General features: G+C 44.9%; 1 protein-coding gene across 7 annotated transcripts in view; it reads right to left on the bottom strand.

Moving 5' to 3' along the window:
• The window catches only part of tet3 (tet methylcytosine dioxygenase 3), a 329,399-nt gene that overhangs the window by 83,046 nt on the left and 218,416 nt on the right, over positions 1-27,937 (bottom strand). For all 7 annotated transcript variants that reach the window (XM_073059934.1, XM_073059969.1, XM_073059956.1 and 4 more), the window contains one exon: positions 4,635-7,347. In XM_073059934.1, coding sequence (XP_072916035.1) covers positions 4,635-7,347 — 2,713 coding nt within the window. The remainder of the gene's footprint in view (positions 1-4,634; positions 7,348-27,937) is intronic.

Raw genomic sequence — 27,937 nt, 5'->3', positions numbered from 1 at the left:
GGCTGGATCATTGGGCAGTTAAGGAGAAAATAGATCAATTGTTGAAAGATCAGGGAAATGAGGGCTAAGGGGATTGGAAGCAGATGAGGCCTCATGGCCTATGGCCTATCCTCCTCCTGACTTCTGCTCTTATTGTTACACCTCCATCCTAATTCCACAACCCAACAATTTGTGTTGCAACTAAGTTTTTCATTATGTGTACTTGTGCAGAAGACAATAAGCTTGACTTTGATTTTTGGCCAGGTCTTACAGCAACTGTCATTGAGTTATACAGCAGGGCAGCAGGCCATTTGGCCCATTGTGTCTGCACTGCCCATTTACAATTTTCCTGGATTTATCCCATTTTTTGATTCTTCTCTCTTTCCCAACTTCTCCCAAATTCTACGCCTCACCTACACACTAGAGTCTATTTACAATGGACAATTATTCCGACCTACCAAGATGATCCAAAAGAGTTTAAAACTGATATCGAGTGAATAAATATTTTGCAATAATTAAAGGGAACCCAGTGTTATTTGCATTTTGTAGCAGCAATACCTTGCTAAACTGACTTCCTTAAAATGCTTGTGTCGACAAGATTGCCACCGCGGTTGAAAGTTAATGGAGAGTCAGTGTTTTTACTGATATTACTGCAGAAGTCTGGACAAGCAGGGTATAGGTTTGGTTTTTGATGCAAATTTCTTATGTTCCTGGCACTATTGTAGTTCATCTTTTCTATCGATCAATTTATCTGTGTATTTATTTAGATTAGACCCTTCCGGCCCCTTGAGCTGTGTCACAATTCCCTGATTTAATCCTAGCCTAATCATGGGACAACTTACAATGACCAACTAATCTACCAACTAGTATGTCTTTGGACTGAGGGAGAAAACCGGAGCACCAGGAGGAAACCCATGCAATCACAGGTAGAAAGAAAAAACACTTTGCAGGCAGCGTTGGGAATTGAACCCCAGTCACCTGTACCGTAAAGTGTTATGCTAACCACTACACTACTGTACCACATACAAAATGACTGTCCTACTGCATCAGTCTGATCAAAGTTCAAAATAAATTTATTCTCAAAGCATGTATATGTCACCAAATGCTACCCTGAGATTCATTTCCTTGCAGGCATTCACGGTAGAGCAAAGAGATATAATGGAATCAATGAGGACCTACAAAGACTGCCAACCAACGTTTTTGCAGAAGGACACAAATTGCGCAAATGCAACAAAAAAAAAAGCAAATAAATAATACTGAGAACTGAGAACATGAGTTGCAGGGTTGCCGTGACTTTCAGTGAAAACCAAAGATTAAAGCAATCGGTATGCCAAACACAAGAGGCCAGGGCAAAGACAAATGTTTCAGCTTAAATTTAGATCAACAAATTTAAATCAACAAAACAAATTTAGATCAACAAAACAAAGGCTAGAAATGGTCTGCCTTTCTCATGCATAGCACATTCAGCTGGTAAGGTGCTGCAGGGACAGAGAATACAGTCCGGCTGGAACTCTGCCACACGAGCAGACAGCAATCATTTACAACAAAGCAACGCGTCGCATTTAATTTAAGCATCTGACACTTTAGACACCGGGGAAGTGCTAAAATTGCAATTCTGTGCTTCTTGTATTCTTGGTCCCTTGTTACAACCCAGGGAAGGCAAATCTTACTCTGCACAAAAACCTAACCACAACAATACGACGAAAAAACAGAAATCTTCTTTCAACCCCCTGAAAAGGAAAATATGTACAGCTTTTTTTTCTCACCCCCCCTTCTTTAGCCACATTTGCTTTTTTTTTCCCCGCCAGGAGTATTTCATGCTCTGCTACTTCACAACTTCTGTCAGAGCACATAACTGCATTATATTGCCGCCAATCAGCTCGGCTTAAAAGGATTAGACAAGAGGCTTTGTAAAAAGTGTTAAAAAAAATCTAAAGTGGGCTTAGATTTTGGCACAGTCTTCACCCCAGATCAGTCGTCAACAATGTTCTACCGATCAGAGAGAGAAGCAGACAGAGAGAGAGAGAGAGACACAGACAGTCTAAGAATAAAAGAAAGAGAGAGAGACATTGTGAGAATAAGAGGAATATACAGACAAGGCAGATACAGTAACAGAGAGTGAGGAGAAATAGAGAGAGTGAGAAAAAGAGGGAAAGAGCAATACAGGGAGAGGGAGAGAGAATGAAAAACAGACAGACATATAGACAGAGTTACAGTGAGAGACAGGGAATGGGAAGGAGACAGAAACAGAGAGAAAGGCACAGAGATAGAGAGAGAATGTGAGTGTGAATAAGAGAGAGTGAGAATGTGAAAGAGGGTGAAAGACTGACACACAGACAGAGAGAATAAAGGAGAAGGACCATCCGAGAGGCAGGAAGAGAGAGACCGAACACCAGAGAATGAGAGAGTGAGTGGGTGAGGGTGGATGGGGGAGATGGAAGACAGACAGAGTGAGGGAAAGAGAGAGGGAGGCAGTGACACAAAGAGAGAGGCAGAGACAAACAGGTAGAGAGAGACAGCAGGTGAGAGGGAGACAGAATCAAAATCAGAATCAGAATGAGGTTTAGTATCACCTAAACGTTGTCTCATTTTTACTATGTACTGTACCAGCAGTTATGGTTGAAATGACAATAAAAGTGACTTGACTTGACTTGATCAGCATGTGTCATAAAATTAGTTTTTATATAGTAGCAGTACATTGCAATACATAATAATAAAAACTGTAAATTACAATAAGAACTATATAGAAGTTAAAAAAGTTAAATAATTAGTGCAAAAAAGAGGGAAAAAAAGTAATGAGGTAGTGTTCATGGGTTCAATGTCCATTCAGAAATCAGATGGCAGAGGGAAGAAGCTGTTCCTGAATCACTGAGTGTGTGCCTTCAGGGTCCTGTACCTCTTGATGATGGATGCTGCCTTTTTGAGGCATCACTCCTTGAAGATGTCCTAAATGCTGGGGAGTCTAGTGCCCATGATGAATCTGACTGAGTTCACAACTTCCTGCAGCTTATCTCGATCCTGCACAGTCGCCCACTCCCCCCACCCCTCCCCACACCGGACGGTGATGCAGCCGGTTAGAATGCTCGCCATGGTACATCTGTAGAAATTTGTGACTGTCTTTGGTGACATACCAGACCTCCTGAAACTCCTAGTGAAAACCTTCCAGACAAAGCAGACAAGCAAAAAAAAAAGGTTCGTGACCTAGAACATAGAACGTAGAACAGTACAACAGAGGAACAGGACCTTTGGGCCACAGTGTTGTGCCTAACCAGCTAAAAAGCAAATCAAACAATCCCTAAAAATGAATCCATCCTACCTACACCACGTCCATATCCCTCCATCTTCCTCAAATTCATGTGTCCATCTAAACTTCTCGTAAAAGCCTCTAATGTATTTGCCTCCACCACCATACCAGGCAGTGCATTCCAGGCATCCACCGCTCCCTGAGTAAAAAACTTACCCCTCACGTCCACTTTGATCCTATCCATCTCCCCCCCGCCCCCCAATCTTCAATGCATGCCCTCTGGTATCAGAAATTTCTAACCTGGGTGTAAGATATTCCTGTCTACTCTATCCCTGCCTCTCATAATTTTATAAACTTCTATCAGATCTCCCCTCTGCTTCCCCCACTCTAGGCAAAACAATCCAAGTTTATCCAGCCTCTCATGATAGCTCTGCCTCGAAACCAGGAAGCATCCTGGGAAGCTTTTTCTGCACCATCTCCTAACCCTCAACATTTTCCTATAGTGGGGCAACTAGAACAGTACGCAATACTCCAGATGTGGCTGAATCGAGTTCTATAAACTTGCAACATAACCTCCTGATTTTTAAACTCAATGCCTTGATTAATAAGAGTAAGTATTCCATAAGACCTGTTAACCAAAATTATGGACGTGTCTATTTACTTTCATGGAGCTATGAACTTGGATGCCAAGTTCTCTCTGCTCAGCAACACTGTTATGGGTCTTACCCTGAACAGTGTACTGTCTCCTTGATTTACCTTTCCAAGGTGCAGCACTTCACATTTAGCTGGGTACACATCTCACATATGTGAGTGATGATAAACCTAATCCTGATATGGGTCTCTGTTGTGGACTGAGAGTGGGAAGGGGACAGGGAGAGGGGAATCATGGTTGGGAAAAGGGGGAGGGAGTGGGAAGCACCAGAGAGATATTCTGTAATGATCAATAGACCAATTGTTTGGAATCAAATGACCTTGTCTGGTGTCTCGGGGCTGGGTTTGTCACCACCCCCCCCCCACCACTGCCCCGGCACTCCCTCCCTGTCACATGTCTCACATCCATCCCACGGCACTCTACCTTCACCGTCTTTGCTCCTACCAGATTTACAAACTCGCTCTCTGCTCCAGAATGACAAATTCAGTGCTGTGTAAAAGTCTTGGGCATCCTAGCCATATATATGTGGCTAAGACAGTTGCACAGTACTGCATAAAACGGACTGGAACTGTGACCAGTTATCAGGACTATGGACGGAGAAAGTGGCTCAGTGACAAGAACGCCCAGGAGAGTGACACATCTGAAACACACCTCCCGTCAGAGTGACTGCGTTTTAAAACTTGTCAGCATGGGCCGGCCACCACTGCACATGGAGCTATTCTGTAACCAATGTCAAACGAAACAAGATTTAAAACTCACCGACACAATCGCACGTTGGAAACTCTGACTGGGCTTTTTTTGAAGGGGTGTCCAGCAAACTTTTGGTCGGCGTATCCAAATACTTTAAAGGGGAATCCAAAAAGCCTCTGAGGGAAGGATTTAGAGGTGTGCTCTTTGTGGGGGTACCTTCTTCTGACTGAGCTTCCATGTTTTCTCCAGAGTAAACAGCTGACAGCACAGTAATAGCACCAGAGGATTCAACTTTCACGTGTTTTGAGGATCCGCTCCTAAAGGAATTATTAAAAGGTGATGTATTTTCCTGCACCTTGTTGACCATATCAGGTGTTTTGCACCCGGACTGCTCCTGAGAAGTATTTTGAGAAAGCGGCTTAAGACTCCTTTGTTCATAGTCCTGCGAGTGGTTGAGAGGTGAAGGATGAGGTCCCGCAGAGGATGTTCGGTTTCCATTGGTTTCGACCTGAGATGTTGGGTTGTTCTGGGCAGGAAGCTGGGTTTTCTGAGATGCGGAGTTGGACTCGAACTCGTCCTCAAACTGCTTCAAGATTTCCTCTATTTTGTCCTCAAAGGAATGAGGGCTATGCATGGGCATCTCGCCTGGTTGGAGCTGGAGAGGCACAGAGTCGGAATTTGCGTGAGTTTCCTTGTTCTCTGTCTGTTTAGTGGGGCTGCTCTTCACTGAAGAAAATTGAGGATATTTTCCAACGTGCTGGTTACACGGGAAGTGATCCGGCAGGAGGCTACCCATTTTCTGGGGAGTAGACGCCTCAAAGGAGGGAGGGTCTTGAGAAATGATATTATCTGCCTGTTTCCGGTGGGGAGCTTCGGATGCCGGGAGAAGTCCTGCCTGCATCGGGCATTCCTTAAGGAGCTGTTGTTGTGGATTTTCCGCAGATCCATAGTTACTGAGGGTCGTTCCCACTTGCTGATATCCCTCCGGCACCGGCTTCTGTTGAGGTAACGCCTGGCTCTGCAAACCTTGTTTTAGCTTGGCTTGCTGCATCTGCTGAAACTGATGCAGGGAGAGCTGCGGCTGGACGCCCGGCGGCGCTTCCTTGCGCGGCTTCTGAGCCGCCTGCAGCCGCCTCTTCTCCTGGGCGGCCTTCTTCTGCTTCTGCCGCTTGAGGTGCGGCTGGTGCTGCGACCACCACTTCGGCTGCCCCTGCAGGTGGTTCTGCATCTGCTCCTGCTCCTGGAAAAGGTTGCGCTTGTGGTGGAGGTGCTGCTGCAGCGCGGCCTGCGCCTTCTGATGCTTGCTCCTCTGATGCAACTGCTGCACGGACTGAAGGGACTGCTGCTCGGGGGACATCCTGTAGAACCCAGCTGGCAGGTTGGGGAACGGCATCGGCAAGTCCTGCTGCATCTTTGCCCCGGCGTCTTCGTGACCGATAACGCCGGGCATTTTAAACGGCGGCGCGGCGTACTTGCTGCCATTGCTGCTGTCCAGCAGCTGCTTTAACTCGCTCATTGGATCGTTCAGAGGGGTAATCGGCTGACTGGCGTTGCAGAGCTCAACACCGACCCCCTCGCCCCCGTGGGCGGGCGCTTCCTTGGCGTGTTTCATGGTAGGCGCTGAGTTCGAGAAGCTGTTAAATGGGACTTGTAACATCTTCATGGCTGGGACATAGTGCCCTTCACTCAGGGCTGGCTTCTTGAGGTGATCCCACAGAGCTTGCTCGTGCGGCGCGTAATCTGGGAACACCTGATGACCTGGGGGCGGCTGCTGGACAGCGGGATTCTGGGACGGGATCTGTTGCTCGGGGCGACGGTCTTCACGCAGTTCCTTCGCGGCATTGGGCAGGACGGGCAGCGTCACTTTATTCTCTTCGACGGAGCTTGATGAGGCGTCACCGATTTGCGAGGTACTGTTAATCTGCGGGGAGGCTTCCAAAAATGGCTGCGGCAGTGTGGACGACAGCTGCGTCAAGGCTTCGATGGCGATTGCCGTCTGCAGGCTAATGTTCTTCTCTTTCGCGATGGTCAAAGCATTCTGAGAGTACTGGGCGACGTCGGGGGAGTCGAAAATGAGTGCGTTCTCTAAACCGAGCAGGTGATTCTGTAAAGCACCATTCTCCACGGGCGTGTCACTGACTTTGTCGGAGAGTTCCGGAGTCCTGTTCTGCTCCACATTGATCACAGCTTTGATTTTTCTCTCAAGCCACTCCAGGCTATCCAGGCAGTCTGAGCTATTGCAACTGCAATTTGGCGGCTTCTTCCCGTGTTTTTTTGCAAGGCCCCACGCAGAAGTCAAAGTGCTCAAATCGTCATCGGGAGAGCAATCGTCATTCATCGGCGAGATCAACTGCATTCTTTCAAGGCTGTTGTTAACCTCTGGGTTACATTTCTCAGTCAAATTAATCTTTTGCAAAGGCTGAGGGCTTTGTGCTGGTGTATTATATAAAGGTAAACTCAATGGTGGTTCGGGGAATGCCACTAACTTCCTGTCATCGCCCAGTGCCACATTAACCCCACTGGTTGCCAAGTCTTCCTTGACATGGTTCCGAACTCCAGCTGTTTCCCAGTTGACGCTGCCATTGGTGTGTTGAGGGAGTGTCTGTTCTTCCATCCACTCAACCGAATCCACTGCAATAGTTTGTCTTTCTTGCCCACGCACTCCATTCACCAAGCTCGGCGCCATGTCTAACCTTAACCTGCTTTCTCCAACATGGTTGGTTGACCCCTCTTCCATTTGGCCTGTTCTGGGGCCATCCACTGTGCTCCCTTCTGAACCTGTCTACACAAGAAAAGAAGGAAAGATCGATTAGTTTATCATCATAGGCACAAGGGCGTATTAAAAATCTTTCTTCACCCAAAGCTCAGAGGCTAAAATGTACACAGTTGTTGCGATGTAAGCAAAAAATATTAGTGGATACAGAAGTACTTTATTCAACAAAAAAAAGAGTAAGCACTCAATGTTTCAAGCCGAGACCCTTCATCAGGACTGCATCAGGATCAGTAATCCAGATGAAGGATGTCGGCCTGAAGAGTCCACCGTTTACTCTTTTCCACAGATGCTGCCTGGCCTGCTGAGTTCCTCCAGCATTTTGTTTGTGTGGCTTTGAATTTCCAGCACCTGCAGATTTTCTCGTTTGTCAGACTTATTTCCAATACCTGTTGAGATGACGCCACATCCCAGCTTAGCAGTGAGGTAAAGCCAAGACGGCTGCAACGACTGTGTTCAGGCTGAGTGTTGCGTGAACTCTGTTGAAGTAACTCATTAAACACACTCAGCCATCTTGAACCCCACTCCGATGCTAATTTAACTTAGTCTCCCAAAACGTCTAAAAAAAATGGATGTGGATGAAAAATACGTAGAGCACTATAGCATAGAAACAGGCCCTTCAGTCCAAGCCAAACTGTTATTTTGCCTAGTCCCATTGACCTGCACCTCCATACCTCTCCTATCCAGCTTCTTTTATATGTTGAAATTGAACCTGCATCCACCATTTTCACTGGCAGTTCGTTCCACGTTCTCACTGCCGTCTAAGTGAAGAAGTTCTCCCTCAGGTTTCCCTTAAATCTATAATCTATATTCCCTCATCTCTATAAAACTCTGGTTAGGCCGCACTTGGAGTACTGCGTCCAGTTCTGGTCGCCTCACTATAGGAAAGATGTGGAAGCATTGGAAAGGCCACAGAGGAGATTTACCAGGATTTACCAGATTTACCTGGTTTAGCGAGTGTGCATTATGATCAGAGATTAAGGGAGCTAGGGCTTTACTCTCTGGAGAGAAGGAGGATGAGAGGAGACATGATTTAGAGGTGTACAAGATATTAAGAGGAATAGATAGAGTGGACAGCAAGCGCCTCTTCCCCAGGGCACCACTGCTCAGTACAAGAGGACATGGCTTTAAGGTAAGGGGTGGAAAGTTCAAGGGGGCTATTAGAGGAAGATTTTTTAATCAGAGAGTGGTTGGTGTGTGGAATGCACTGCCTGAGTCAGTGGTGGAGGCAGATACACTAGTGACATTTAAGAGACTACTAGACAGGTATATGGAGGAATTTAAGGTGGGGAGATATATGGGAGGTAGGGTTTAAGGGTCGGCACAACATTGTGGGCCAAATGGCCTGTACTGTGCTGTACTGTTCTATGTTCTAAATATTTCAACTTTCACCCTCAACCAACGGACCTCTAGTACTAGTCTCATCCAACCTCAGTGGAAAAAGTCTGCTTGCATTTATCCTATCTATACTGTCCCCATAATTTTGGATAACTCTATCAAATCTCCCCTCATTCTCCTACGCTCTAGGGAACAAAGTCAGATTTACTTATCATATGTACATCGAAACTTGTAGTGAATTGTGTCGTTTGCATTGACAGCCAACAGCCATGGACGGGGGCTGCCGACAAGTGTCACTATACACTTCAGCGCCAGCATAGCATATCCCCAATGCTCGGCAGAAAAACACAGAACACAACAAAAACAATAGCAGAACAAATCTATTCATCCCTCCCTCCCACCCATGCACATACACAGTCCCCAGGACAAGCTGCCTTCTTTGGCCTCCAACCACCAGCGGACTGTTGGATTCGCAGACATAACCTATTCAAACTTCCCCTATAACTCACGTCAAGTTCGGGTGGAATTTTTAAAGCATTCAATAATGTGAAATTGGGGAGCCGTTTTGACGATCTGCACTCTTCTCAATAAGAAAGCTTCAGTGCAATCATGCAGAGCTATTTGGTCATTGTAATGTTCTGGCAGTTCCAGACTGTGAACAAAAACGTTCTCAGGAGCCAGTGGAGGTCAGCGTAACGCTGTGCTTGGGCGTTCTATGCATTAGTCATGCAGAGGTTGGGAATCACTTCCTGCTGCAGTCAGTCGTCGCTGAGGAATAAAAATAGCCCGTGGAGCCCGCAATTGTTCTTGGCTGGAGGGGACGCGTTTAATGATTGTTTGGTCAGCCAGTCGGCTGCCTCTTGGAAAGAGAACATAGAACATTACAGCATCCTACAGACCATTCGGCCCACGATGTTGTGCCCACTCTTAACCTACTCTACAATCTATCTAACCCTTCCCTCCCACACAGCCCTCCATTTTTCTATCATCCATGTACCTACCTAAGAGTTAACAAATTTCACAACATATGCTGGTGATATTAAACCTGATTTGAATTTGAATTCATATGCCTACCTAAGAGTTTCTTAAATGTCCCTAATGAATCGGTTCTACCACCAACTTTGGCAGGGTGTTCCAAGCGCCCGCCAGTCTCCCTGTAAAAAAAAACTTACTTCTGACGTCCTTTATACTTTCCTCCAATTACTTTAAAATTATACCCCTTTGTATTAGCTATTTCCACCCTGGGAAAAAAGTCTCTCATTGCTTCTTATCATCTTGTACACCTCATCCTCCTTTGCGCCAGAGAGGAATGCCCTGGCTCACGCAATCCGTCCGCATAAGACTTGCTCTCTAATCCCAGTCAACATCCTGGTAAATCTCCTCTGCACCCTCTCCAAAGCTTCCACATCCTTCCTATAATGAGGCGACCAGAACCGAACACAATACTCAAAGGTACAATTTAATGTCTGAGAAATGTATACAATCTACATCCTGAAATGCTTTTCTCCCCCCAGTGTGGTCTAACCAGGATTTGATAGAATTGCAGCTTTATGTAGGCAAAGTTAAAGAGAAGGCCCAAAAGAAAAGGGTAGCTTTGTAATCCATAGTGATCTGGAGGTTTGATTTGATGATGCTGAGAAATGATATTACGATAACAATGCCTTGGTCACTTGTTTCTGCCACATCCAATTTCTGCTGCGTCGGAGGCTTCTGTATTTTCTTCACGTGACACAGAAGGAAGCCACCTGGCCCACTGAGTTTCTGCTGGCTCTCAAAGATACCTGGGGTAAACATGCTAAACAGCTCGCCTCTCCTAAGACGGGGCATGAGAAGACTACTCGAGAGAGAAAAGCCCAGGCTCGCTCAACCTAACAAATTATTACCGTGCAGGATTTATGAAGCAGCTTTCGACCAAAACCAACGCAAAAGTTAAAATCCAGAGGCAGCCAAGATGGAACTTACGACAAATTTCATTTGAAGTGGATGAGCACATGCGTGTCCTCAGGCAGATCTGCCGGTACACCCACAAAGTGCACGTGTTGCTCGTATATAGAGATTGCAGCAACCGTAGCGCATTGATGTGTCACCAACGCTTCCACTTTGGAGCTTGTCGTTCCAACTCCTGCCCACCTTATATGACACACAGCAGCGAGGAGCACCTCTCTAACCCACAACACCATACAAAGTTATTTAAAGGAATTGTAAACCACCTCCAGATGTTGACTCATTGCTCTGGAAGTATAATTGTCTGAGGTTTTCCGCAGAGTTTTCAGTTACGGGGAGCACGGTCATATTTTGAAGTGTTTGTAGATTTGGCCAATTGGGCCATGCAAGGATAAACCAGCCTCCCACTATTTAAAACACATTGCGACTGGGGATTGCATAGGGCTGGACAGGCTGCAGAGGAGGGGGAGAGGGAGATAGCCTCTTGGAAAGAGGCAATATTAAACTGGAACTCCACCAGGAGTGATTCCCCACCCTCAACGTGCGGGGTACAGTGAAAGGGAGGTGTTCACCTCAGTGAGAAGAGAACCCGTCACCTGGCACCGATCCAGGGCAGCACCAGTCACCACCTTCTTTAGGGCAGCTGCTGGTGAGACTGGGGCAGCAACTACTTCCTCAGAGTCGGCCATGGGCAGCGTTAACAGTGGCAAGACAGCGGCCCTTGAAAGCTTATTCTTGTGGGCTCCTTCAAGATTGCTGGTGGGTGTGTCCAGATCACCGTCCACTCTGCACAAAGCCGGCTCTCTACGTCTTCACTCTTGGTGTTGGTGGGAGATCTTGGCCTGAAATGTTGACTATTCCCCTCTGCCTGATCTGCTGAGTTCCACTAGCATTGTGCGGGTGTGTGTGGGTGTGTGTACATGTGCACGTTCCTGTGCGTGTGTGCGTGTAAGCGTGTGTTCCCTGAATTTTTGTTCTTTCTACCCAAAGTGTCACAGTGGCCTTCAGGAAGACGGCAGGTTTCTCTAGAGAACAGGGACCATGACAACCAAAGGGATTTCCACTCCAGCGCTCCCTGGGTCTGTAACCACAGCCAGCGGCTGGGGGCAACACTTGATACCGTGTATGATGCTAGACTTCTGCAACACTGTTACTGGTTACCTGTGGGTGACATACAGTAAGGCCACAGACCATAAGATATAGGAGCAGAATTAGGCTGTTCAGCCCATCTCTGCATCAGATTTCTGATTGGTCCATGAACACACCGGTTAAATTATTTTTTTATATATAGTAATATTGTGGCAGGGTGGAAATACATCTCTACTAAAGGGAGGTGTAATGCTCCCCTTCCCTCTGCTAGCCTGCAGGTCACCCTTGGGCAAGGTGTAGCACCCGCTTAGCCCACCCGATCAGGGTCATGGGGGCAGGTGGTGGATGCTCGTACGAGCAGCTGGTGCATATCACAAGTCCTGGTTATGCGACCACTGACACCAGGCAGACAATCTCTGAAGAGTATTAATCATGGCTGGGGTCACCCATCTTGTAAAGACACTAACCAGAAGAAGGCAATGGCAAACCACTTACGTGGAAAAATTTGCCAAGAACAATCGTGGAGGTGGAAGGACCATGATCACCCATGTTATACCACACGGAACATACTGATGATGACGATAATATCATAGTATTTCATTTAGAGATACAGTACAGTCACAGTAGATCTTGCTCTATACTGCTACCACAAAACAACAAGCATCGTGACATAATATGAGTCCATGGGGAAGACAGATCTCAGTTTGAATACTGCATACATGCTTTGATAATGATCGTACTTTGAATCTTTGATTATTTGAGAGGTTAGGTAGATTGGAAGGAAGTACAGGAGGGATGTCAGAGGTAGTTTTTGTTTACACAGTAAGCTGTGGGTATGCTATGGTGGCACCAGAATGTATGGTAACACTTGCGGGCTGCCCCCAGCACATCCTTAGGTAGTGTTGGTTGTTAACGCAAACAAAACATTTCACACTGTATGTTTCGATGCATGTGTGACAAATAACTCTGAATCTGAGACTGGGGTGATCAAATCCACTACTTTACCCAGGTGGAAAGGGCAAATACTTAAAGCCCGTGTTCAACAATTTCAGGAACAGCTGTTTCAGCTCAGCCATCAGACGTGTGCACAGTCACTGCGCCCATAAACACTACCTCATTATTCTTTTTTTTTTGCATGATTTATTTATTTATGTAAAAATTGTGCCAATCAGGTGAACATTACTGCACTCTCTCGAATGTGATCACATCCCTCCTTCGTTAGGGAGTCCACAATTTTCCTGACGAGGACCCTCTATAATTCCGAAGACATCTTTACTCACGTGGTTATGTTTTTGCGCAGTAAAGGCCAATGGGCTTTTGCCTCCCCAACAGTGTCTATGGAGGGAACTCGGCAGATGCCGCTTTTGGTTGCAAACCTTCATCTGGGCTGTGGAGGGACCTGGCTGGAAATGTCGGGTATCCATTTCTCTCCAGAGTCACTGCCTGACCTGCTGAATTCTGCCAACAGCTTGTGAGTTGCTCCCAATCTTTGCCCTGATGGGTTACCATCATAGACAAAGAGGTTAGCCATTCAGGACTACACGACTATGAGGAGAAACTTATTCCCTGAGACAAGAGTAAGCCTCTGAAATTCTCCACCTCGATTACTGTAGAGGCTTGGTCACTGAGTATATTCAAGGAGTATAGAAGGAAAATGGTGCTGACTAGGTCAGCCATGACCTAACTGAAAAGTAAAGCACACACGATGGGCCAAATGGCCTAGATTTGCCTCTATTTCTCAGGTTCTTTATTAATTACTAGAAACACTGGCCAATGGACATGGCCAGAGAACTCAAATTTATAGTTCTCGTTTAAGTTTTGTGAATCAGCACATGCCTTGAAGCGTGCTTTGAACTAAGAAGAACCATTCAAGTTGTTAATGTCTTGCTAAAGCCCGAAGCAATTAATTCCTTTTTTGCTGTTTGACCACAATATAAATTATTTACCTGGATTAATGAACACATTCATTTATTTCACATACTGTATATTTTAAGAGGTTCCTTAAGGTTGTTATAGCTGGGGGTGGTAATGGGGAGAAGCTCCCACCCTATTAAATGGTCCCAACGGCGTGCGTCTCAAATAGCCTCCGACAACCAAGTCCAGCTCCTGGCCTTGACATATAGCTTAGCTACTAAGCCCGGTAGAACCATTTCTACCAACAGGAGAAGGGGCAAAGGTGTGTTCCTGACACCTTAAAACCAGTCCATTTGGGAGGCCGATGAAACTTTTAAGAATCAGACATTTCAAGAACTACCCAAGTTACAACAGTAAAATTACATAAATTATTCGACGCACCCCTCATACAATCTCTTCTCCCTCCTGCTGTCTGGGAAAAGGCACCGAAGCATTCGGGCCCTCACGACCAGACTATGTAAAAGTTTCTTCCCCCAAGCTATCAGACTCCTCAATAACCAGAGGCTGGACTGACATCTCACTGCCCTATTGCCCTGTTTATTATTTATTGTAATGCCTGCACTATTTTGTGCACTTTATGCAGTCCTGGGTAGGTCTGTAGTCTAGTGTAGTTGTTTTTTTCTCTGTTTTTTTTTACGTAGTTCAGTCTAGTTTTTGTACTGTGTCATGTAACACCATGGTCCTGAAAAACGTTGTCTCATTTTTACTGTGTACTGTACCAGCAGTTATGGTTGAAATGACAATAAAAGTGACCTGACTTGACTTGACTTATCATAGTATGTATATGTCACTATATACTACCCTGAGATTCATTTTCCTATGGGCATTCACAGTGGAACAAAGGAAATACAATAGTGTCAATGAAAATCTTCGCAGAAACCAAGACTGATAGGCAACCAATGTGCAAAAGCAGACAAACTGTGCAAATACAAAATTAAATGTAAATAAGTAAATAAATAATATTGAGAACACGAGTTGTACCGTCCATGAAAGTGAGACCATAGTTTGTTGTCCACACGTTGTAGTTTGTGCAAAATTATAAATTTTGCTGAGCCAGGACTCATATTACAGTAGTGACTTCAGTAAGTTTGCTTTTCTGCAGAATAGCAAGTGTTTAGAGCTTCCCAGATAACACCCAACCATTATATCCTGCTGATAATTTTTTTCTCTGGTTGAACACAATTGCTACTTCAAGCATAAATACAAGTCCTGACCCACTGTTTTTCTATGAATTTGCAAACTAATGGCTTCTAAAATCAATCTCACTTTTAAAAACACAAACACAGTACTTCTAAAAGCAAAAATACAGCAATTTTAAAGCCTATTATGTGTTGGAAGTCAGATTTATTGCTTATGGATTTTTAACCCATCCACGAAATAAAACATATTCTGAATGTAGAAGTCCCTTTATAATGAAGTTATTATTAGTGTTTTACTTTGTTCTATCTCAGTGCACTGTGTAATGATTTGATCTGTATGAACAGTGAGCTTTTCATTATATATTGGTATAATAATAAACCAATTCTAATACCTGATATAGGTATGTGGCCTTCTACACCTTGGCAATTCGAGTACATGTCTGGATATTTGTTAATCATCAGAAGATTTCCAGCACATGCAGTTTCTTTGTGCTAATGTTACTTTAGTGACTGTATGTGCTTTTGTACGTAAGTGCGCTGTGACTGTATGCACCTTGGCCCCTGAGACGCTGAGACCCCTGAGAAGAAGGCAATGTCAAACCATGTCCATAGAAAAACTTGTCCAAAACAATCATGGTCATAGAAAGACAATGCTCATTTACGTCATACAACACAGCACTAAGAGAATGAATGAGCAATTATTATTATTATTACTTTCCCCTTTTTTTTATTTGTACCGTTAGTTGTCTTTTGCACACTGGCTGTCTGCCTTGTTGGTGCGGTGTTTCATGGATTCTAATACAGCTATTGGATTTATTGATTATGCTTGCGTGAAAGTGAATCGCAGTGTTGTATATGGTGACATATATGTACTTTGATAATAGATTTACTTTGAACATTGAACTTTATATTAGTAATTTTAAAAAGGAAAAATTGGCCAGGCTCTTCAGCTGCAATTGCTTAGCTCTATCAAAATGCTGGCATAGACAAGATAGGGTGAATGATCTTCCTGTGTGCCGTAAGACTCATGAGATAAGTGTATCTGCACAGTAAGCAGAACTGTTTGCATCACACTTAGTTAAAGGAACAGTACACAAAGACTGGAAGTGCTGCAAACTTCCTTAAATGCATTTACTCAGAGGATCTGAATATTACTGGCAAAGCCAGCATTTACTGTCCATCCCTGCTTGCCCTGATTTGAGCAGCTGGTTAAGAATCACCTGTTCCAGTGTGTCTGAGAAGCTGGTTATGTGACCATTGACGCCAGGCAGACAATCTCTGAAGAGTATTGATAATGGTTGGGGTCACCCGTCTTGTAAAGACACTGCCCAGAAGAAGGCACTGGTAAACCACTTCTGTAGAAAAAATCTGCCAAGAACATTCATAATTGCCCACACGTCATACGGCATGGCACATAATGATGATAGTGTGTCTAGAGACAGACCAAATCATGATCTGATGAATGTTCTCAGCCCAAATTTTGGCTGTTTACTTCCCTCCACAGATGCTGCCTGACCTGCTGAGTTCCTCCAGCATTTTCTGTGTGTTGCTCATGTAAAGATGGTAGAATTACTGCCTCTATAGGACGTAGGGTCCAATGGTTTTTTATGACCATCCAGCAGCTTCAATGGCTGTTACTGAAGCGTGGGAGCAGTGTGGGAGTGTAGCAGTTAACGTAACGCTATTTCAGCTTCAGAGATCACTGATTGGGGTTCAATTCCCGACACTGTCTGTAAGGAGCTGTACATTTTCCCCTTAACCCCTTCAACTGCTCTGATTTCCTCCCGCATTCCAAAGAAGTACGGTTTAAGGTTTCTAAGCTATGTTGACACCAAAGCTGTAGCGACACCCAGCACATTGTATTTGACTCCGAGCAATGCATTCCTGTATGCTTCGATGTACATGTGACAAATAAAGCTAATCTTTTAAAAGCTTTGAATCTGCTCTTGTAAATTCACTGTATATTTAATTACTTCTTTTAGTAGTTGGCATGGACATGTATGGGCTGAAGAACATACTGTAGATCTCAGCGCCACTACTTGAATTCACATTGTCCAGCTGGATTGTAATCTTGCAATCTCATCTCTTTGTTTCTATCATCCAGATCCCATGTAGTTCAACTACTGAACTACTACCCTAGTGGAAATGGCATTACTGTACCTATTTAAAAACATTTTCACATTTTATCAATTCCATTTGTTCCACTCGGTGGACATGAATAAAATTCTATCTGGGTAGCCTTCAACCTTGTGGCATGAATATCGATTTTGCCTTCCAGTAAATAAATCCCCCCCAACTTCCTCTATTCCCCACTCTGTCCTTTCACTTCTTCCCACCTGCCTATCACCTCCCACTGGGTCCCTTCCTCCTTTCCTTTCTCCTATGGTCCTCTGATATCAGAATCCTTCTTCTCCGGCTCTTTCTTCACCTTTTCCACCCACCTGGCTTCACCTATCACCTTCCAGCTCACTTCATTCCCCTCCCCCCATGTTTTTATTCTGACATCTGCCCCCTTCCTTCCTGGTCCTGAGAAGGGTCTCGGCCAGAAACTTCAGTGTGTGTGTGAGTGTGTGTGTGTGTGTGTGTGTGTGTGAGTGTGTGTGTGTGTGTGTGTGTGTGTGTGTGAGTGTGTGTGTGTGTGTGTGTGTGTGTGTGTGAGTGTGTGTGTGTGTGTGAGTGTGTGTGTGTGTGTGTGTGTGTGTGTGTGTGTGTGTGTGTGTGTGTGTGTGAGTGTGTGTGTGTGTGTGTGTGTGTGTGTGAGTGTGTGTGTGTGTGTGTGTGTGTGTGAGTGTGTGTGTGTGTGTGTGTGTGTGTATGCGCGCGCTGCCTTTGGATTTCTAGTATCTGCAGACTTTCTTGTGTTTAAAATCATCACAACTTAAAGTACATTTATTATCAACGTACGTATACTATTCACAACCTTGAGATTTGTCTCCTTGCAGGCAGGCACAAAACAAAGAAGCTCAATAGAACCCATTATAAAAAGGACCGTCAACACCCAATGTGCAAAAAAACCCCAGATTGTGCAAACAATAAACCGTAAGCAAATAAAGTTCACAACAGCTACGAAGCCAGTCAACACTGCAGCCAGTCGGGAACCATTAGTTGGAGACCACAGCCTCAGTTCAGTGCAGAGACGAGTAAGCCTCGCAGAGCAGCGAGCGGAGCACCAGCCTGTCCCTCGCCTCTGGTCCCAACCTTTTCAATCTGGCCTGGCACTTAAATTGCCATAAGTGTCCAAGCAAATGCTCAAATTGCAAAATAAACGAATACAATATCACTGAATTAAAATCAGTAACGCTGTTTACCAACATGTAACAGCACGGAAACAGGCTATCTCGGCCCTTCTAGTCCGTGCCGAACACTTACTCACACCTAGTCCCACCGACCCGTACTCAGCCCATAACCCTCCATTCCTTTCCTGTCCATATACCTATCCAATTTTACTTTAAATGACAATACCGAACCTGCCTCTACCACTTCTACTGGAAGCTCGTTCCACACAGCTACCACTCTCTGAGTAAAGAAATTCCCCCTCATGTTACCCTTAAACTTTTGCCCCCTAACTCTCAACTCATGTCCTCTTGTTTGAATCTCCTCTACTCTCAATGGAAAAAGCCTATCTATGTCAACTCTATCTATCCCCCTCATAATTTTAAATACCTCTATCAAGTCCCCCCTCAACCTTCTATGCTCCAAAGAATAAAGACCTAACTTGTTCAACCTTTCCCTGTAACTTAGGTGCTGAAACCCAGGTAACATTCTAGTAAATCTCCTTTGTACTCTCTCTAATTTGTTGACATAGAATTCTACATTGACCGACTTCGTTTAAATATCATCACGGTGGGACTCTGATCATTAAATGGCATTTTACAGGTGTTTAACCAGCTGATTTTCTAAACTAGAGTAAGCACACAACATGCTGGAGGAACTCAGCATTTCAGGCAGCATCGATGGAAATGAATGAACAGCTGACACTTTGGGCCGATACCCTTTATCAGGACTGGAAAGGAAGGGGGAAATCAGAATAAGGTGGGGGGGAGGGGAAGGAGTACGAGCTAGAAGGTGATAGGTGAAGCCAGGTGGGTGGGGGGGGGGGAATAAACTAAGAAGCTGGGAGGTGATAGGTGGAAAAGGTGGAAGACTGGAGAAGGAATCCGATTGGAGAAGAGAGTGGACCATGGGAGAAAGGGAAGGAGGAGGGGCACCTGGGGAGTTAATAGGCAGCTGAGAAGAAGGGGTAAGAGGAGAACCAGAGTGGAGAATTGATGAAGAGGGAAGGGGGAGGGGCAAATTAAATACCAGAATTTGTAGAAATCGACATTCATGCCATCAGGTTGGAGGCTACCCAGATGGAACACAAAGTGTTGTTCCTCCAACCTGAGAGTGGCCTCATTGTGGCAGTAGAGGACGCCATGGACCGACATGTTGGAATGGGAATGGGGACTAGAACTAAAATGGGTAGCCACTGGAAACGCCTGCTTTTTGCAGGTGGAGGAAAGGTACTCACCAAAGCAGTCCACCAAGTTAGTGTCTGGTCTCATCAACGTACAGGGAGCACTGAACACAGCAGACGACCCCAACACATTTGCAGGTAAAGCATTAAACTAATTTTCTAAACTAACATATGTTATGTTTGAGGAACTCAGCAGGCTTGTCCTGAAGATGGGTCTCGGCCTGAAACATCAACTGTTCATTCATTTTCACAGATGCTGACCTGTTGAGTTCCTCCAGCATTTTGTGTGTGTTGGGCTGGATCTCCAGCACCTGCAGAATCTCCTGGGTGTATGTGCTGCTTGTTTATACCACAACACACTTATATTTACATAAAATATATAAAATTATGACAGCCGTAGACAGATAGTCATAATTGTTTTCCTAGGGTGGAAATGTCAAATTCCAGAGGACACAGTTTTAAGGTGAGAGAGGGAATGCCTAATGTAGACATGCAAGGTAATTTTATTTTACACAGGTTCCCAAGGTGTTTGGCTGGCGGGGTGGAGATAGTCTCAACCAAAGGAGGTGTAAGGCACTCCTTCCCTCCGCTAGCCTGCAGGTCATCCTGTAGCACCTGTTTTTTCTGTCTGCCAGAGAAAGCAGGATCTCCCAGTGGCCACACATTTTAATTCTACGTCCCATTCCCATTCTGATATGTCTATCCATGGCCTCCTGTACTGTCAAGATGAAGCCACACTCAGGCTGGAGGAACAACACCTTATATACCAGCTGGGTAGCCTCCAACCTGATGGCATGAACATCGACTTCTCTAACTTCCGATGATGCCCCTCCTCCCCTTCTTACCCCATCCCTGATTTATTTATTCCCCCCTTCTTTTTTTCTCTCTTTCTGCCCATCACTCTGCCAGTTCTCCATCTCCCTCTGGTGCTCCTTTCTTTCTCCTGAGGCCTCCCGTCCCATGATCCTTTCCCTTCTCCAGCTCTGTATCACTTTTGCCAATCACCTTTCCAGCTCTTAGCTTCATCCCACCCCCTCCGGTCTTCTCCTACCATTTCGCATTTTCCCCTCCCCCCACTACTTTCAAATCTCTTACTATCTTTCCTTTCGGTTAGTCCTGACGAAGGGTCTCGGCCCGAAACGTCGACAGCGCTTCTCCCTATAGATGCTGCCTGGCCTGCTGTGTTCCACCAGCATTTTGTGTGTGTTGCTTGAATTTCCAGCATCTGCAGATTTCCTCGTGTTTGCCTTCTCTGTTTGTTGTTGCTTCCAGCTTTGGGGGGGGGGGGGGGGGGACACCCGACTGATGGCTGGGGCGTCTTGAGAATGGGGTGCCTGTTTGTGGCGGCACATGCTCGGTGCTGGCTCAGCGGATGCTGTTCATTGGGGGATGGGGAAGAGCACTGGCTCCTGGAAAATGATTGACTTTGTTGCTCAGTGTCACTGTGACAAATGTATTTGTGGACATTTGTGATCGTGAAGATAGAAGTGAATTGCTGTGTTTTGTTCAGGCTCACGGCAACAACTCCTGCTGCATTCCAAAGAACGGACAATCCCACTTCTACAGTAAGGAGATCCTTAAAGGCTCGTTTTGGTGTAGGTGGGAGAGGGAGGGAGGGTGTGGTGAGGCATATTATTTCAGAGTGATGTCTTGAAGCTGTAGCCCTAAAGGTATTTTCTCTTTTGTTATTTTGCCATTTTTGTTGCACTGTAAACATAATTGCACTGAATGTGCTATTGCGCCCCGTCATTTGACCTATAAAGTCCACACCTTCATAAGGGCACATGACTCTCACCAAAACCCACTGTGTGACACCCTCACACCTACTGCTGACACACACTGGGAGCGCGTGTAGCTCACTGGCTTCAACTTTACAGAAGCAGAATTCTGTTTCACAATATTTAAAGATCAAGTTTAGCTGTATTTGTCACATGTACAGTGGCTGAATGCCCACGTCCGTGTGGTGTCCCACTGATTCTGTTATGGTTTTCATTTGATTATGGATTTATTGAGTATGCCTGCCCTGCAAGAAAATGACTCTCGGGGTTGTATATGGTAACGTATATGTACTTTGATAATAAATTTACTTTGAATTTTTTTTAGGATGGACATATGGTAGCTAAATGAACTTTTTTTTACACGGAAACACAGTGAGATGCTTGATTTGTGTCAATGACCGGCACCTCCGAGGATGTGCTGGGGGCAGCCTGCAAGTGTTGCCATGCCTCTGGTGCCAACCTAGCATGCCCACATCTTACTAACCCCAACTTGTTGTTGCGGTTGTTCCTCTTCGCGCCTCGTGGCGCATCGGGTGGCAACCTTGCTGTTTCTTTAGTACTCGTCTGCTTTTCACAAGGCCAAGCTGCTGGCTCATCGCTCGAACAGGCAAGAAGCTGGCCAGATCTGGACCCGGGACCATTTGCTTTAAAGTCCAGTGCCATTACACCAGCAGCCAGCCTAACCCTAATTTGTCCATCTTTGGTGCCTAGCAGGAAGCCGGAGCACCCGGAGGAAACCCACGCAGTCACGCAACGTCTTGGTTGCTTGCAAAGCCAGTTTAAAATTGAAAACAGTCAGAAGGTTGCAGAACATGGGCTGGAAAACTTCTGAGGGATAAGCATGGACGAAGTAGGGGGGTTTGAACTGACCCTGTTGCAATTCCTTTGATTTCCTACCTGTTCGAACCTGCCTTTTCAGAATCAGGTTTAATATCACTGACATATGTCATCAGATTTGTTGTTTTGAGGCAGAAGTATGGTGCAATACATTAAAAAAAGAACAATTAGTTACAAAAGAAATATAAATTTTTAAAATTAAATTAGTAAATAAAGAAAGCAAAAATAGTGAGGTACTATTTTCTGGATCTGCTTTTTATCCAAAAGAAATGGTTAATTTACAGTAATGATGGTTAGGACATTTAGGGGGAAGGAAGCAGATGGGAGCCCTTGCTATAGAAAGCAGAAGACTTGGAAATAATCATTTGTCATGAAAAGGTTAGTCCATTGTCGTGCTAATAGGTTGGTTCATTGTCCATTCAGAAATCTGATGGCAGAGGGGAAGAAGCTGTTCCTAAAACATTGAGTGTGGGTCTTCAGGCTCCTGCACCTCCTCTCTGATGGTAGTGATGGGAAGAGGGCATATCCTGAGTGACAGAGGTCCTTAATGATGAAATTCGCCTTTTTTGAGCTATCAACTTCTGAAAGTCAGTAAAGCCAGAGAACTGATTGTGGAGTTCAGAATGGGTAAGACGAGTCCTCGTAGAGGAATCAGAAGTGGAAAGAGTGAGCAATTTCAAGTTTTTGGATGTCAACATCTCTGAGGATCTCTCCTAGGTCCACCATATTGATGCAGCTAGAAAGAAGACGCAACAGCAGCTATACTGGAATGTCACCAAAGACACTCGCAAATTTCGACAGATGTACCGTGGAGAGTGTTCTAACCGGCTACATCACTGTCTGGTTTGGGGGTGTTGGGGGGGGAGGGTACTGCACAGGATTAAAATAAACTCAGTCAAGTCCATCATGGCCACTAGCCTCCAGAGTGTCAAGGACATCTTCAAGGAACGATGCCTCAGAAAAGACAGCATCCATCATTAAGGACCCCCATCACCCAGGACATGCATTGTTCTCATTGTTACCACCAGGAAGGAGGTGCAGAAGCCTGAAGGCACACACTCAGTGACTCAGGAACAGCTTCTTCCCTTCTGCCATCCGATTTCAGAATGGACACTGAATCCATGAACAGTGCATCAATACTTCTTTACTTTTTATTTTCTACTACCTACATATTTAATTTAACTATATATATAAGACAACAAATTTCACAACATATGCCGGTGATATTAAACCTGATGCTGATTCTAATACCAATTCTGAAGACGTTCTCGATGCTGGAGAGGTTTGCGGCCAGCGTGGACCTTTTCATGACAAATGATGATTTCCAAGTCTTCTGCTTTCTATAGCAAGGGCTCCCATCTGCTTCCTTCCCCCTAAATGTCCTAACCATCATTACTGTAAATTAACCATTTCTTTTGGATAAAAAGCAGATCCAGAGAATCAACAAGAACTTGGTTGTTCCTGCTTTTGCCTGCTGCTTCCAAACGCTTTCCCAACCTCTGCATCTGGGACATTCGAAACTGTTGCATCATCCTCCCCTACTTCCCTAATCTGTAGAAATGAGAAGCTGAACCCACCCATTCTCTGTTAAGATATACACTCAGTGGCCACTTTATTAGGTACTGCTCGTTAATGCAAATATCTAGCCAATCAAGTGGCAGCCTGTCAATGCATAAAAGCATGCAGACATGGTCAGGAGGTTCAGTTGTTATTCAGACCAAACATCAGAATGGGGAAGAAATGAGATCTTAGTGACTTTGATCATGGAATGATTGTTGGTGCCAGACGGGGTGGTTTGCGTATCTCAGAAACTGCTGATCTCCTGGGATTTTCATGCACAACAGTCTCTGGGGTTGACAGAAAATGGTGTGAAAATTTATTAAAAATCCAGTGGCAGTTCTGTAGGCAAAAGCACCTTGTTAGTGAGAGGTCAGAGGAGAATGGCCAGGTTGGTTCAAGCTGACAGAATCAGAATCAGGTTCAATATTTCCAAGAAATTCTGAAATTTGTTAACTTAGCAGCAGCAGTACAATGCAATACATAATATATCAAAAGTCAATCAATTATGGTAAATATATATGTATGTATGTGTACATGTTTGTGCGTGTGTGTGTGTGTGCATGTGTGTGTGTTACATAGTTAAATATATTGCAAAAACAGAAAGAGAATGTGAGAAGTAAGGTACTGTTCACGGGTTCAATGTCCATTCAGAAATCGGATGGTAGAGGAGAGGAAGCTGTTCCTGAATCGCTCAGTGTGTGCCTTCCGGCTTCTGCACCTCCGTCCGGATGGTAACAATGAGTAGAGGGCATGACCTCAGTGGTGGGGGTCCTTAATAATGGTTGCCGCCTTTTTAAGGCACCGCTCCTTGAAGGTGTCTTGGATACTGCTTAAGCTAGTACCCATGATGGGGATGACTAATTTTACACCTTTCTGTAGCTTCTTTCGATCCTGTGCAGTAGCCCCCCCACCCCCACCCATACCAGACAGTGATGCAGCCTGACAGGAAGGTGGCAGTAACTCAAATAATTACACGTTGTAACAGGTGTGCAGAACAGCATCTCTGAACGCACAACACATTGAACCTTGAAGTGGATGAGCTTCACTGGTTCCACTAATACAGTGGCCACTGGGTGTATGTATAGTTTATAGGTTGGTGCTAATGTCAGAAAACCAGGAATTATAAATCAGAGAGCTCAGAGCCTTCTTGTTGAAGTCATGACCATCAATGATGGAGTGATTACACTTGAGGTGATCAACAGTTAAAAGTTTAACAAACTTCTACAGATGTGTGGTGGAGAGTATATTTACTAGTTGCATCACAGCCTGGTATAGAAACACCAAAGCCCTTGAACAGAAAATCCTACAGAAACAAATGGATATGGCCCGGTCCATCAGAGGTAAAGCCCTCTCAACCACTGAGCACATCTACATGAAATGCTGTCGTAGGAAAGCATCATCCATCAAGCACCACCCAGGTCTTACTCTCTTCCCGCTGCTGCCATCAAGATGAAGGGACAAGAGCCTCAGGACTCACACCATCAGGTTCAAGAACAGTTGCTACTCCTCAACCATCAAGATCTTGAACCAGAGGGGATAACTTCACCCAATGGACTCATTTTCAAGGACTCTTTATCTCATGTTCTCAATATTTCTTTCTTCCTTCCTTTCTTCCCTCCTTCCATTTGTATTTGCACAGCTTGTTGTCTCCTGCACTCTGGTTGAGTGCTCTAGTTGGGCAGTCTTTCATTCTGAAATCATTATTACTCTTTAGATTTATTGAGTATGCCCACAAGAAAATGACTCTCAGGATTGTATATATGTATATATTGTATATATGGTGACATATATGTACTTTGATAATAAAATTTACTTTGAACTTTGAACTTAATGATCCCAGAGGGTTATAGGGCTAAAACAGAGAGTGAAGAATGGAGGGATTTGAAAACAGAAATTTTGACAAGGTATTTCTTAAGCAGGAGCTAGTGACAAAGACCCTCCTGTCACCATCCTTTCAACCAACCCTTGTTTTCGCTCATCTTACCACTTCCATGTTCATTCTACTGGGCATCTTTGAATACTGAGAAAAAGCGCAATCTGCCAGTGGCCATCCATTGCAATTGCACTTCTCATTCCCATTCTGACATGTCACACTATGGCCTCCTCCACTGCTGCGATGAGACCACACTGAGGTTGGAGGAGCAGCACCTTATATTCTGTCTGGGAAGCTTCCAACCAGATAACCTAAACATCGATTTCTCAAACTTCCAGTAATTGTCCCCTGCCTTCTTCATCACCATTCCTGTTTCCCCCTCTCTCCTATCTCCCGACCAGCCCATCACCTTGCTCTGGTGCTCCTCCTCCTTCCCGTTCTTCCGTAATCTTCTACCCTCTCCTATCAGATTCCCCCTTCTCCAGCCCCTTTACCTTTTTAACCAGTCAACTTCCAGCTCTTTACCTCACCCTCTCCCGGTTCCACCTATCACCTGCCACCTTGTACTTCTTCCTCCACTCCCCCCACCTTCTTGCTCTGACCTGATCTTTTTGCCGCAGTCCAGATGAAGAGTCTTAGCCTGAAACATTGACTGTTTATTCTTTTCCATAGATGCTGCCTGACCTGCTGATTTCCTCCAGCATTTTGTGTGTTTTGCCTTGGATTTCCAACATCTACAGATTTTCTCATGTTTGCTTTTCATTACTGCATCCTGCTTGCATTTTTCCATCACTTCAACGCATCCAGAATGAACTTCAGACATGATCCATTTCTTCTGAAAGAAACACTTTCTCTGAGTTTAGTGCAGACCCAGATCGTACCCCTTCATTAGCCGTTTGCAACAGAAATGACTCAACCAAAAGGTGAGAAAGAGAGATAAGAGAAAGATTTGTCATACAGTGAAATGTGTCATTTGTGTCAACAACCAACACAGTCCGACACTTCCCATGCCAACATAGCATGCCCACAACTCGCTAACAGTGGTTTTTTGGAATGTGGGAGGAAACCAGAACATCCAGAGGAAACCCACAAAGGTTGGGAAGAATGCACAACCTCCTTACAGGCAGGAGCGGGAATTGAACCCCGAATGGTGAGCACTGCCACCGTAAAGCATTGCACTAACCACTCTGCTATCGTGCCGCCCCGCTACACTTCCCCTCTCCACCTACTATTACTTTGGAGGAAGAATATATCAAATATATTGTAAGAAATGCTCATTGTGCCATTTCATTTTCAACCACCGATTGAGCTTCGAAACTGGACTGTAGAAGTCATTGGTTTTTGTAATTATGCATCATAATTCAAAGAAAATGTTTGAAAAGTTGGAATGAGAATGCCTCACCTATTTCAGTTCCTTTATCAAGGATCCTGACACATCCTTTCTGTGAAATAATGTTGAAGAGCTTCAGAAGTTTCAGTCATGCCACTTACAGTGAAACAGCGTGCTTAGCAATCATGCTTACAAGATATCTCATCTGATGCAAACAGTGCACAGACTCGGAGGAAAGAGAATTCTTTGGCCCTTGTGCACTATGTGCAGCTTTACTGCAGACTTGATGAATTGTAGTTACTCTGGGCGCTATGTAGAATCCTTGTCACTTTGGAGTCCATAAGGCCATAAGCTATAGGAGCAGAATTAGTCCATTTGGCCCATCGAGTCTTCACCATTTCATCATGGCCGATCCATTTTCTCCCTCAGCCCCAATCTCCTGCCTTCTCCCCATATCCTTCATGCCCTGACTAATCAAGAATCTATCAGCCTCTGCCTTAAATATACCCAATGAGTTGACTTATACAACTGCCAGTGGCAATGAATTCCACAGATTCACCACTCTCTGGTGAAGAGTGTTTCATCTACTTATGCAGAGTGTACCCGGATATGGAGACACAAGACGCAAGGAGCAAAAAAAAACAAACTTAGCCTGACCTGCTGAGTTCCTTCAGTTTCGTTCTTTTGGTCACAGATATTATATTAGCCATTGCACCCATCTCCATTCCCTCCCCCCACTCCATCGCTGCACCATCCCTTGCTCTGGGGGTATCTCCCTCTGGATGCTGTATCACCTACTTCTGTCTCAAAAGTCTCTCAATTTTTCTGCCCGTGTCCAGATCCCTGGCGAGATACCATCCCATTTCAATAACAACTGATCAATTCCACACCTCCAGCTAAACACCCCTGCCACATTTGTTTGATGTGATATTTTATTTCCTTATTTTACTTCAGGTGGAACATTTCAAAAGCCATGAGACAGCCACACTTTTTTTTTGCTCTGGGATCTCTTCAGATCAAAAAAATATTTTGCTGTCAATAGTCCCATCACCCAGCCTCCCCGTCCATTGACAATGACTTGCTCGTAGGCAGTAGAATATGCAAAGCACAGCCACTCATTGTAACATACCAGCACTTGCTGCCAAGGGCAGTGAGTCGTAGCAGGGCTCTCTGATAAAGAGAATCGCATATTGTGTGCACTACAGTATGCACGGCCATTGTGAATCACTGGACAGCACCGGATCTCAGATTGCTGGACAGCACTGAGTCTTGGATCACTGAATAGCACTGGTCCATTGGACAACACTGGATCCTGGACTGTTAAAATAGCCGAGGATCACTGGA

The sequence above is a fragment of the Hemitrygon akajei genome, chromosome 1 (assembly GCF_048418815.1).
Source record: "Hemitrygon akajei chromosome 1, sHemAka1.3, whole genome shotgun sequence".
Classification (NCBI taxonomy): Eukaryota; Metazoa; Chordata; class Chondrichthyes; order Myliobatiformes; family Dasyatidae; genus Hemitrygon; species Hemitrygon akajei.
Note: the sequence above shows the minus strand (reverse complement) of the source record. Positions and strands in the feature narration are given on the sequence as shown.